Source organism: Melanerpes formicivorus, unplaced genomic scaffold (genome assembly GCF_026170545.1).
Source record: "Melanerpes formicivorus ecotype bairdi unplaced genomic scaffold, bMelFor1.0.p_v2 SCAF_41, whole genome shotgun sequence".
Lineage (NCBI taxonomy): Eukaryota > Metazoa > Chordata > Aves > Piciformes > Picidae > Melanerpes > Melanerpes formicivorus.
This window is the reverse complement of record NW_027142393.1, coordinates 3,080,294-3,092,755: the sequence shown is the minus strand read 5'-3', so window position 1 is coordinate 3,092,755 and position 12,462 is coordinate 3,080,294. Positions and strand designations below refer to the sequence as shown.

Genomic DNA, 12,462 nt, shown 5'->3' with positions numbered 1-12,462 from the left:
AGATTTAAGGTGAACCAGGTTAATAGAGTCCCATAAAACAGCACTATTTAATTATGCCAACCCGCTGTTGTAAGCCACACTAAAATCTGCTGCCCATCTTTACCTGCCTACTGGATTAAACTCTGAATCACAGCACTGTGCACCCACTTCTTGTCAACCAGAAAAAAAAAAAACCTCTACCATAAAGTAAGCTTCAAACTCTTGGTGGCTGAGGGGTTTTTTTTTCCCCCCGCTTCTTAAAAAAAGTGCATGCATTTGCACCTCGAATGGTTTCTTTCCTCCAGTCTGCTACTCCAATCATCACAGAGTCATGTGTTAAAAGATTTGTGCAGACCTGCCAAGTCTCATTCATCGGAGACACACTCTCCTGAAGTTGGGATTCGTTTGCAAAGTGTACTGGAGCAGCTCCCCTGCTCCCAGGCGCGCTGTCACGCGGCGGCTCTCAGCTTAAAATAATGAAAACAATCTTGAAATCTACATCTTTTGCAAAACAGGCAGCGCTGGGATGGTTGTTTTCCTCCTTCTGTAAAACACTGACGCCATGCAACCACAAAGGTTGCAAGTTTTCTTGACAGTTGTACCCGCAGACCTATTTATACATGTATATTAAGGTTTTAAGTGCAGTATAGTGACACTTGCCATGACACCGGGCTCGAGTTGTGCAGCTCGCATTGTAACTGCTTACCAAAAGGAGTCCGCGCCCGGCAGAGACTGCATTCAAGCAGAGCAAAACAGGAGTGTCTTTAGACATGAACGCACACACATCTATTTTAAATGCCCAGAGGCTCGAAGGGCTGCTGGGGGCCAGGAGCTGGCCGAGGCCTGTCGGCCGGGGTGCGTCGCGAAGCGGCTTTGCCGCAGCCGCCTGTCCCGAGCCGGGCTCCGGGCGGCCAGGCCCGGCCAGGCCGCGCCTCTCCCTCCGCGTACCCCGGGCCCTGCAGTCCTGCGCTCCCCGGCGGCTGCCCTGGAAGACGCCGCGTGAAGGGGCCTGAGGGTGCCCGCAGGCCCTGCCTGCCCCTCCAGCGGCCCCGCGGGGTCAGAACAGCCATGCCCGGGCCGCCGGGGAGCCGGCACTCCGTGCCAGCAGCAGCTGCTCCCCCGCCGCCACCGCTCCCGGCGCAGCGGCTTCCTTCCCGCGGGGGCAGCCGCTCGGCTGCCCTCCTCCAGAGGCAGCCACCGGGGCCATGAGACCTGGCAGCTCCCCCCTCCGGAGGCCGCCGCCGGGGCCGCGGAGCCATCTTAGTGGGGGGGGCCGAGGCGACGGCTGTCCCCGACAGCGCCTCCCGCGCCGCAGGTGCCAGGCGGCCACGTCAGGCGGAGCGCGCAGCCCCGCGTCCGGCGGCAGCGGGCCGGCTCCCCTCGCCTCCTCCCCCCGCGCCCAGCGGAGCGGGGCTCGGCGGGCTAGCCCCCCCCCCCCCCCTTCCTACCCCCCTTCTGCTCCTGCGGAGCGCCGGCCACCGCTGGCCTTCGCCCCGGGCCGAGCGCCCGCCCCGCCGCTCCGCGCTGACCCCTTCCCTCCCTCCTGCCTGGCTCGGGCGGCCCCGCTCCTTACCCCACCCAGAGGGAGCTCACCTCCTCCTCCTCCTCACTCCCGCCTGGAGACCGTCGGCACCGACGCGCCGGCGTCCCGGCCCCTCCCTCCCCTCGGCGCGCAGCAGAGCCAGCCTCCCCCTGCCGCCAGCCGGGCCCCCTCCTTCCTCCGCCCGCCGCCCCGGGGCCGGGCCCCGCCGCCGGCCGCTCGCCCCCGGACCGACCCACCTTGCCCGCGGGGCGAGGGGCCTGAGCCCGCACGTCTCTTGCGGAGGCGCGGTTCCCCGGCGCCCCCCGCGGCCTCCCCGCCAGGCTTGCGGGGGCTCGGCCGCACACCGGGGCCCGGCTGCTGGATTCGGGAATAAAAGGAAAACAGAACGGAGGAAAGTGATAGAAGGGGAAACAAACCGTTTCGCGCAGTAGCTGCCAAGCGAGCGATGAGGCCCTTCGGAAGAGTTTGGGGAGCAGAGATAGGTGGGAGGCATAAGTAACATGGAGCTATACACCAGGTGAGCTAAGGAGGGGGAAAATAACGTAGATGTTTCTCTGTGAGAAGCAGCCGAAAAGGGGAAAAAAAACCAGGGGCTGTTGTCAGTTATATAGGCGTAGGAGGTGTGTGTGGGGTTGTCTTGATAAGCGTTTTCAGGTGGTGAAACTCCGGGGCGAGGCTGGGCAGGTGTTCTTGGTACCACCTGGGCTGGGATGCCTCCTCTTTGGCCACAGTCATTACCAAACCACTGCAGCAACATTTGTCAGAGGGAGAGTGTTTGTCACGCTGACTCAGTTTAGCATGGTGTTATCTTTGGGATGGAGACAGAAACCCTTCTTTAATAGGAAGTCCGACTGAGTAATATTTAGTGGAGTGATAAAGCAAAATTTCCAAGGAGTACAGCAGTGAGAATCGCCAAGATCAGTAACTTGAGGAATTATGTTGTGGTATTTTTTTCCTGCTCTGGCTAATCGGTGATTTTGAAAGAGTGAGAAGGCTGATTTGCATGAGAAATACCCTTAGGATAATGCAGCGTTTTGTTTCACGATTGCCTAGGTTCAAAAAGCCTAGAAAAGTTGTTTTCCACTCTCCCACACCTCTGAATTCCTGCTACTATCAAGCTATTGAACTGCCGAGGTGTTACAAGGCTCACGAGTTCCTACTGTTGTTTTTGTGTTTGGGGTTTATTTTAACCCGGCAGAAGTGGCAAGGCTTGAAAAATCTTTTTAGCGTTGATCAGGAAAGCCTTTTTGACGTTTATCACTCACACAAATGATTTCATAAGTGCGAGATTCTCATTTTTAGATGTTGTCAGACAGGGTGAGAGGAGACCTCCAGTCTGGCTGAATAATTTGCCCCTGGCGTGTGCTGGATCACAAGCGAACAGGCTGTTTTATCCCCAATTTATGGATAGCAAAATTGAGGCGAGGAAGTGAAGGCATTCGTTTTTTCAAGTGTAGAAGTGCTCATTTGTAAGCAGGCAATTTAGGCTTGAACTTTTTTTCCCCTTTTTTTTCCAGGAAAAGGGCCGTGTATATACAGTTCCCATTGAAATGACGCTTGAGGCACCCAAGCAGAAAGACTTTGGCCATACTCTTCTGGGGTCTCGCAGCCCTAATCCCATGTTCTAATTGGCCAGTAATCTGTGGACAGATATTGTAACAGTTCCTTTAGAATATTTTTCTGCTTCTCACTCATTTGCATACTAATGGCATAAAAATAGGCACTTCCTGCCAGTAATTAGTTGGAGCCCAGAATTTAGAGAAAGAAAAAGCCCACCGCATTATGGTAGACGGATGGTACTGAGGAAGCTGCAAAAAAGAGTCACTTCTCTGGTGCTCAGAGAGTGCCTTTAATTTAGAGTTCAAGACTGGCAACTCTGTTACCTCTGTGTGACAGGGATTAACTGTTTGCTTAGCCTAATAACTTTGCCTCTAATGAGCCCCCTAACTTTTTTCATGCCAAATCACTCTATGTCCTGCACCCAGCCTTGCTGCTGTAAGAGTTTCCCTTTTTATTTTATTGCCTTTTTCCCAGAGGGAATAATGCTGGGGGTGAAGTCTGCCCTGTGAACGTAGTTCCTTGCGGAGCGCCATGGCTCAGACCAGCAGTCTGCTCAACAGTTCTTCACCTCCTGAGGCACCCTGCAACTCGTAACCACATCAAGTCATGTGAAGCTCTGGGTTAAAACAGCCTGTTAAGAGCTGGAGAGCTTTAGGTGTCTACACAGATTATCTCCTTGCATGTAGGTCATAGACCACTGCAGACCAAACTCGTACCTCCTCCCTGGGGGTGTTCAAGGCCAGGCTGGATGATACCTTGAGCAGCCGAGTCTAGTTGAGAGCTGTCCCTGCCCATAGTGGGGAGGTTGGAGTAGATAATCTCTGAAGTCCCTTCCAACCTAAGCCATTCCATGATGATTCTATGGTAGCAAGAAGTTTTCCTCTTCAGTAGCAACGCTTGTAGCTTGTATTTAACACATCAGCTGTTCAGTCACATCTGTAGCAGGAGAGTTTTCTGCACTGCTGGAGTTTCTCCATTGCTGCTCTAGTGGTGCTGTCTGTGGCAATGTGAAACACAGAAGTGTGGAAATGCTCTTCCAATCCTGAGGAACAACCTCAGTGAGACAGGGAAAGTGTCTTTTGCTACTTTCATTCTTGTAACTTCTCTGCAGATAAATACTGCAGATTACATTCTCCAGGGCTATCAAACAGACACCTTCAGTGAAGAACTAACTGCAGAACCTCTTCCCATGGTATTAGAAGAAATTTCAGCAATTACTGTCTGCCATCTACAATGGGGCAATGCTGATCTCCAGCAATGCAGTCTAAAAGCTCATGAGATGGAACTGCAGTTAATTATATACCTTTAACTTATTTATCCATTTTAATAGCAAAGTAATTAATCATTAAGGTATTCATCTCTTAGTACATTGACTGTAACTCTTAGTTATCCACTCCTCTCAAAGTACCATGGAATGAGGTCTGTACTCAGTTGGATGTTGAGACCTGTTCTGCAGCAGTAAATGTTTGATCCTCTCAGTGGGATCCAGAATGGAAGTTAGATATTTCATTAAGACCTTCTAGGGAGTGCCTGGGGAGAGTTTCTGCTCTTTGCAGATATGAAATGCCCACCTCAAGTCAGCCTACTCATTGCACCAGCACAACTATGTCCACTCAAGCAGTTTTGAGGGAGTGTCAATGTCAAACACTTGGGATGACTCTCTAAATGACTTTTGAGACTGCAGTATGGATCAGAATTTCCTCCATCTCTTCAACATTCACCACATAAAAACTTTTTCCAAGGATGGCATTTTTGTAGCTGTCCCCTGAGTGAGTGAGGCTGTGGTTTGCACTGTGGCCTGATGGGTCAAGGCTTGCCAAGGAAAAGGGAGATTTCAGCTGAAAATCTTTCACCACTTGGTAGAATCAAAAAATAGTATCTCCTCTGTCTTGTGACAGGCTCTCTGCCTTGGGTCAAGAGGTGGAGAAAGGAATAAAACGTTCAGGGGGCTGATGCTGAGCTGGTGAAAGCAAGCCTGAGTCTACACTGCAGTGATCTGGGAGCACAGTGAAGAGCATTGGAGAAGAGGAGGTTGAGGGGAGCATTTTATTAATGCTTCCAAGTATCTGTGTCAGAAAGATGGGGCCAGACTCTTTCTCAGTGGTCTCCAGTGACAGGACAAGAGGTAATAGCCCTAAGTGTGAACACAGGAAGTTTTCCATCCAAACATAGATGAACTTCCTTATTTTGAGGGTGGCAGAGCTCTGGAACAGGCCCAGAGAGATGGAGGAATCTCCTCTGGAGACTGTCAGCGCCCACCTGGATGTGTTCCTGTGTGATCTGCTTTAGGTGATCCTGCTCTGGTAGGAGAGTTGGACTCAATGATTTTCAGAGGTCCCTACCACTCTGTGATGTTTTTGGTTTCAAACTCCACTAGGAAAGCCTTTGCCACTTCTCTTGCACCTTTTCATTTCCTTTTCCCTCTCTCCAGCCCACTTAGTTGTTAATGTCAGGCACGCAGCAACTGCTGTATTGCATTGTGCTGAACTTAGAAGTGAATTCATGCCTCTTATTTTTATTTTATAATCATTGCAAGCAAACTTTGTGAAGCTTTCACCCAGCAGAACTCTATTGCCAGAAAGTGTTTCACTAAAAACTTTGTGACTCTGCCTGATTAAGGCACAGATCCTGAAGAGGATTGGGTCTATTCCATTAGAAGCTTTGCAAAGCGTGCAGGCTGGGTGAACAACAGTGACAGCTTGGGGAAGTGTGTGCACCTGTTTATTAAAAAGATGTTAACGAGGGCAAAGCTAAAATAGGAACATGTACCACAACCCAATTTTCAGCAAATTTTCATGCATGCCTGTGTTGAAGGTTACTGATGTTACTGGCAATCCCTCTCTTCTCTTTCTCTCTTTCAGAAGCACACGGCACCTGATGAGCATGGAGCATCTGTGGCAAAGGGAAAAAAACCACCATCTTCAGGTTTTGAGGAGCAAACATGACCCTTTCTGTTTCTGCTCTTTCCCACTCACACTTGGTTAGTGTGAGAGAAGAAGGAGAATGAAGAGAAAAGGGGAGGAAAAGGCAAATTTCCTTGCTTGGAAGGAGCAAAGAATCAATCAGAATCATAGTATGGCTCGGCTTGGAAGGGACCTTGGAGATCATCTACTCCAACCTCCCTGCCATGGGCAGGGATGCCTCTCAGCTAGATTTGGCTGCTCAAGCCTTTGTCCAGTCTGGCCTTGGACACCCCTAGGAAATAGGCAGTCACAACCTACAGGCAACCTGTCCAAGAGTCTCACCACCCGTGTGCAGAAGAACTTCCTAAGCTCCAGTCTAACCCTGCCCTCCTTCAGCTTCAAACCATTCCCCCTTGTCCTGTCTCAATATACCCTTATGAAAAGTCCCTCTGCAGCCTTAATGTAGGATCTCTTCAGGTATTGGAAGGCAGCTCTACAATCCCCCCAGAGTCTTCTCCAGGCTGAACAACCCCAGCTTCCTCAGCCTGTCCTCATGGCAGAGGTGCTCCAGCCCTTGGATCATCTTTGTGGCCCTCCTCTGGACTCACTCTCGCAGCTCTATGTCCTTCTCACAATGGGGACATCTCAATCCCAAGCAAGACTTTCGTCACTGTTTTAACTCTAGATCATCAGTGACAGTGAGCTTTCTGTGTTTTGCTGGCAGATCTTAGAAGAGGTCACATTTCCAGAAGTCCTCTAGAAGTGAGTCTCCTGGCTGGATGTATGCACATTCTGCAGTGCCTGTGCAACTTGTAACTTGCAGATAAGTATATCCAAAAAGGAGACTGAATCATAGAATGGTTTGCCCAGGGAGGTTGTGGCTGCCCTCTCCCTGGAAGTATTCAATGCCAGGCTGGATGTGGCCTTGAGCAACCTGGTTGGAACTAGACGATCTCTAAGGTCTCTTCCAACTCAAACCATTCTATGAATCTATGAAAGTGGGAAGCTGCATGAGCAAATGCATGCAAGTTTACACGTAAGGTTAGTAACAGGGTAAAGAGTTAAAATACAGGCTCCAAACTTGTCAAGTGTATTGTAGGGACAGTCACTATCCCTTCAGGGGGTCTTCATGTTGATAGTTGATGTGAATGTTAATGAAGACAACTCAAAGCCCTGGACCTGACTGTCGTAAGTTTCAGCACATGGCCAGAGGAGCCATAGTGTGCATCCCTCCAACACCTTTGATTACTTCTGTGATCCTAAACTGAAGCAAAGAGTCTTTAAGTTGTTCTCATAACACAGGAGAGGGGAAAAAAAAAAAACCAGTGTTTTGCTTCAACATACCTTTTGCCAGAGCTGGGTACAATAGGATGTGATTATTTTGGGAGCATTAAAAATATCTCCTGTCTTCCTCCCGTGCTAGGTAGAATTGTAGGCTGAGGTATTCTTTGCTTTGTAATTTTCTAAACCCAAGAATTCTGATTTAACCAAACCTCTTCAGAAGGAAGCTGGCTGATATTATCTTACTTCCCTCTTTTCTTACTGTGGAATTGTTGAGAGAGTGCCAGTTGTTGCTGCTTGTCATCACAACTCTCTAGTCCATAATATTGCTCATTAAAGACAATAAATATTAACCAGAAGACTACTTCAAAACTTAGAAGCGTGCAGAAGTTGAGTGCCTAGGCAGTAATGCACTGACAACAGAAATCTAGGTTTGCACTTCTTACTTCGTGGCAGAGACACACAGAGCAATCATCCCTTCTGAAAAACAAGTCTGTGTTTGTCTTGGTGGTATTTATTCAGCAAAAGTTGTGAAGATTTTTTTTTTCTAATCTATTTCTCAGATTTTTAAACTTGAGAAGTGAATGAACACCTCTGCTCCTTTCAAGGGGTTGCAGCAAGGCTCATTGACACAAGGTGCTGCTGCCAAAAGTGGGAAAACTGGGGGGCCCTAGGAGGAAATGCCAAGGTTGGTGATTGCTAAGATACTTTCAGCTCCAAACACAAGGCCTGTTTTGTCCCACATGCTTGGTGTTAAATGTGTGTAAGGTACCCTGTTTGCCTCCAAACTGGGTGAACGGATCCTGAGGCTGGTCATAGAATTGTTCAGGCTGGAAAGGACCCCTAAGATCAGTCCTTCCATCACTGACATGGTGTAAGGGATCCACACAGGCTCCACAGCTGCACAACGCTCAGTTGCTCTGCTAGGCGTGAGCTAATGCCCAGCTCATTCTTCTCTGGGGGACACTTTGACTCTGGGTTTCAGGGGGGGCCCTTTCACTCTTCCTAATGATGTTTTTGGCTACAAAGCCTGGCAGAGTTAAGAAGTTGTTGTGGACTCAACACCAAAGAAATTCAGCTTAAAGAGCTGTGGCAAAAGAATTCATACCACTGCTGCCCACTACTCAAAAAGTCAAAGGTATAAATATACCCCAAAAAATAAATTCAAGCTCTGAGAGCAGATTAACAAAGCTGTTTGCTATTATGGACAAAAGCTGCAGGGGAAAAAAATGAAGAGGAAATGGGCTGTATTACTGTGAGTTGGCACAGAAATGAAATACCAGGCTGCAATTTATGTATAGTAATTGTTCATGAAGCATTCTTTGGGTTTTGATAGTGACTCATTGTGTTCATTGTGACCTTTGATGTACAGGATGGGCTGCTGGAAGACAGAGGAAGCCACAGTAAGAATATAAAACTTTATTAACTTAAGATTTTCTGGTTTGTTTGTTGTTTTTTTTATTGCTCACTGATAGGTAGTATCTCTGGAAAAGGCTACCTGGAGTCCTCATGGTTTTTGTCATCTCTCCCAGGCTTTTGCAGTTAAAAGAAAACAGTTCTGGTTTAGCTGAAAAATACCTTTGGTTTTAAAGAGGGAAATTTGTTAAACAATTGGCTGCTGGTGCTGATTACTGAGTTCTGAAAAATAAGGTAACTGGTCGTAGAGTCCTAGAATGGCTTAGGTTGGAAGGAACCTCAGAGATCAGTTACTCCAACCTTCCCACCCTGGGCAGGGACACCTCTCAACCAACTAGACTCAGATGCTCAAGGCCTCATCCAACCTGTCCTTGAATACCCCTAGGGAGGGGGCATCCACAACCTCTCTGGGCAAACTATTCCAGAGTCCAATCATCATACTGAAGAACTTCTTCCTAAGATGCAGTCTAACCCTGGTCTTCCTCAGCCTCAAACTATTCCCCCTTGTCCTGTCTCTAGACACCCTCAGGAAAAGTCCCTCTGCAGCCTTCCTGTAGGATCCCTTCAGCTATTGGAAGCCAGCTCTAAGGTCTCCCTGGAGTCTTCTTGAGGCTGAACACCCCCAGCTCCCTCAACCTGTCCTCATAGCAGAAGTGTTTCAGCCCTTGGATCATCATCCTCTGGACTCACTCCACCGGCTCAGTGTCCTTCTTCTGCTGGGGACACCAGAGCTGGACACACTGATGAAAATACTGCTGTCTTAGTAGCCCAGGTAAGGAGCAGTGATAGGCCCTGCACCATACAGGATGGATGGCAAGGTTAGAGAAGATAGTGTTCTGAGAGCACATGCAATGTTTGAAAGGAGATGATTGGAAAAGCCTTCCATAGAGTTGACACAAACAGACTTCAGCACCGCTAAGTTCCATTATGTAAATCCACAGTGATGTAAGCCAGACACTGTCAAGTTTGATACGCCCCAAATTTGACCTAATTAGCCACTTGGTTGTTAGTCTTCTCAAAGCCTGTGCAGCTCAGCTCGGTTCAGGACATCGATGCTAATTGAACGCCTAACCTACAGGTGCTAAAGAATTCTTACAGAGGGAGGTCTGTCCTATTAGGAATGCAAGTCAAGGCTCAGGGTCGTCAGCTTGGGTAGTGGGGATGGGAATAGAAATCCCATCCACAGCTCTCTTCACATCACCATTTTATTTCCAGGAGCAAATTTCAAATCCAGAATAAATCAATGCAATCTAATAGATATTTGCCAAGTGAGGCTGCTCCAGCTTCAGTCCATTGAGCAGGGAAAGAACATTTCCTTAAGCTTTTAAAAAGCTGACACTCTCTAATGCAAAGCCTGAAGTGGTTTACTCTACCTCCCAGTAACAAATGTACTCCTCTGCAAATCACAGCTGAAATTGTTCATAGACCAACCATCCAGCATCCAGCCTGCTCATTTGGAGGTGCCTGCTCCTATGTGACTTGATAGAGGTTTGCCTTTCTCATTTCCTGTACCTGTGTGTCCCCAGCCTAAGAACATCTCATAGAATCCTACAATGACTCAGGTTGGAAGGGACCTCAGAGGTCATCTACTCCGACCTCCACACCACAGGCAGGGACACCTCAACTACACACAGCTGCTCAAGGCCTCATCCAGCCTGGCCTTCAACACCCCAAGGAAGGAGGCATCCACAACCTCCCTGAGTAACCTATTTCAGAGTCTCATCACCCTTATACTGAAGAACTTCTTCCTAAGATCCAGTCTAAACCCTATTCTCTCTCAGCTTCAAATCCTTCCCTCTTGTCCTGTTTCTAGATGCCCTCATGAAAAGTTCCTCTGCAGCCTTCCTGTAGGATTCCTTCAGAGACTGGAAGGCAGCTCTAAGGTCCCCCAAGAGTCTTTTCCTCTCCAGGGTGAACAACCCCAAGTTCCATGGAAACAGGAGAAAGAATTCTTTCACTGTGAGGGTGACAGAACACTAGAACAGGATGCTCAGGGAGTTGTGTAGTCTCCCTCTCTGGAGATATTCAAGACCTGCCTGGATGAATTCCTGGTATAGGTGACCCTGCTCTGGCAGGGGGGTTGGACTGGATGATCTCTCGAGGTCCCTTCCAGCCCCTAGCATTCTGTGATTCTGATTCCTTAGCCTGTTCTCTAGCAGAGGTGTTGCAGCCCATGGATCACCTTTGTGGCCCTCCTCTTCCACCCACATGACAAGCAAGCATCTACACCTTGGGCCACATGCCTTAACGTAAACACTTTCTCTGTTCTGCTGTTGCCTTGCCATCCCCTCACCAAAATGAAACGAGATAAAAAGAGCTGCACAGCTTCCAAGTTCCCTGGCTTTTATCTCTTTACACCAAAGCCTTTGTGTTAATTTTGCACAGCTATTTTTACATGAGGGATAATATCCTGAATTACTGCCGTCACGTGCTTCAGAATCCCACCTCACCGTCCTCAAGTCATCTGGCAACCTGATAGCGTTTCCTGCTCCTTTCCCTCACACGAGCGCCGCAGAGAGCCTTGCTAAAAGCTTCACATCTGAAAAAGCAGATGATTTGGCAACACCTTCCTATAGATACTCCTTTTTCTTTCCTTCCCCCTCCCTTTTTTTTTTTTTAACAGAAATGTGCCTGTCTTTGAGTAAACTTTTTCCTTCCAACTGTTCTTTTTTGTCAGCTTGCCAGCCCGACTCCTAGTATTGTTCTGTGGAGATTGCTGTAAGGAAAAATGAAAGAGAAGAGAAAGGTAGAGAAGTAGGGGAAAGGGAAGAAGGGTTCAGAGGGCATTTAAAGCCTGGGGAGCCTAGCATGGGAAAGGAGATAGGCTTAGGAAACAGGGAATAAAATGGTGGAATGAGAGATAAAACAAGAACATAGAGGATAAGGGATTAGAGAGATAAGGAGTTCAAGAGATGAAATGTGAATAAAGGAAAACAAGAAAAATAAGGATGAAAGGAAAGAAGTGACAGGAGTAAGACGTAAACAATTAGCTAGGAAAATATTCTGTTTATTTTAGTGAAAGAAAATTATAGCATCTTTATTATTCTCTGGTTTACTAGTTCAGAGGAATTTTTCAAACTGAGAGCTGACATTTGGGTAGCATTACTGAACAATGATAAATGTAAGCCTTCCAGTTGTTGAATAAACCAGTTCTGAATTTGGTTAATTAATATGTCATTCAGGCAACTAAAATTTGGATAAGGAAACAAAACAATAAAAAACAATCTTCACAGCTGCAATACAAAGTGCAGATCTGGAAGAACTCTTCACAATATTTGCAGTTGCATCCATCAGCTCAGCAATAATCACTCCAGTACAGAGGGACCAGCTCACTGAGGCTCTTCTGCTGATTAAGACCAGAGCTCAGAAGTGCAAAAATGCTTTAAATCAGTGCTGGGTTCAAGTTTCAGCACTGACCAGCAGAGTAAGTTGCTCAAGATGATGGTTTGGAAGAGTATTTCGTGGTGTTTTTCTTCCCTCATCTAGATATTTAAGAAGTGTTATGAGGTCTGAGATGCCTAATTTGCCTGAGCTCTGTGTATAGGTGGGACCTAGATAATACTGCTTGGTTTTTCCTGATTGTCTGAGCATTTACCCCCAGAAGGTGATGTTTAGTCAAACTCACATTCTAATTCTTATCCAGAAGGGCTACACATACCTCCAAGCATCAAAAAAAAACAAACATTTTTTTCCTTAGTTTGTGATTGACTCTGATAGAAAGTCACCAAGCATCTTATTACTTAGTCTAGCCACTATCCCTCCCTTTCCAGTACATTTAAT

General features: G+C 47.7%; 1 protein-coding gene and 1 long non-coding RNA gene across 7 annotated transcripts in view; one reads left to right on the top strand and one right to left on the bottom strand.

Moving 5' to 3' along the window:
• GTDC1 (glycosyltransferase like domain containing 1) overlaps positions 1-1,647 on the bottom strand; it is a 228,600-nt gene extending 226,953 nt beyond the window's left edge. For 3 of the 6 annotated variants that reach the window (XM_068158697.1, XM_068158701.1, XM_068158700.1), the window contains exon 1: positions 686-912. In XM_068158697.1, coding sequence (XP_068014798.1) covers positions 686-717 — 32 coding nt within the window. In that variant the 5' untranslated portion in view covers positions 718-912. Of the gene's footprint in view, positions 1-685; positions 913-1,572 lie in introns of those variants that run through there. The other 3 variants (XM_068158703.1, XM_068158699.1, XM_068158704.1) reach the window with 3 other exon arrangements.
• Positions 1,472-8,697, top strand: LOC137451303 (uncharacterized). The gene is made up of 2 exons (XR_010989768.1): positions 1,472-2,039; positions 5,944-8,697. It is a non-coding gene; the product is annotated as an uncharacterized lncRNA (long non-coding RNA).
• Positions 8,698-12,462: the final 3,765 nt, after the last annotated feature.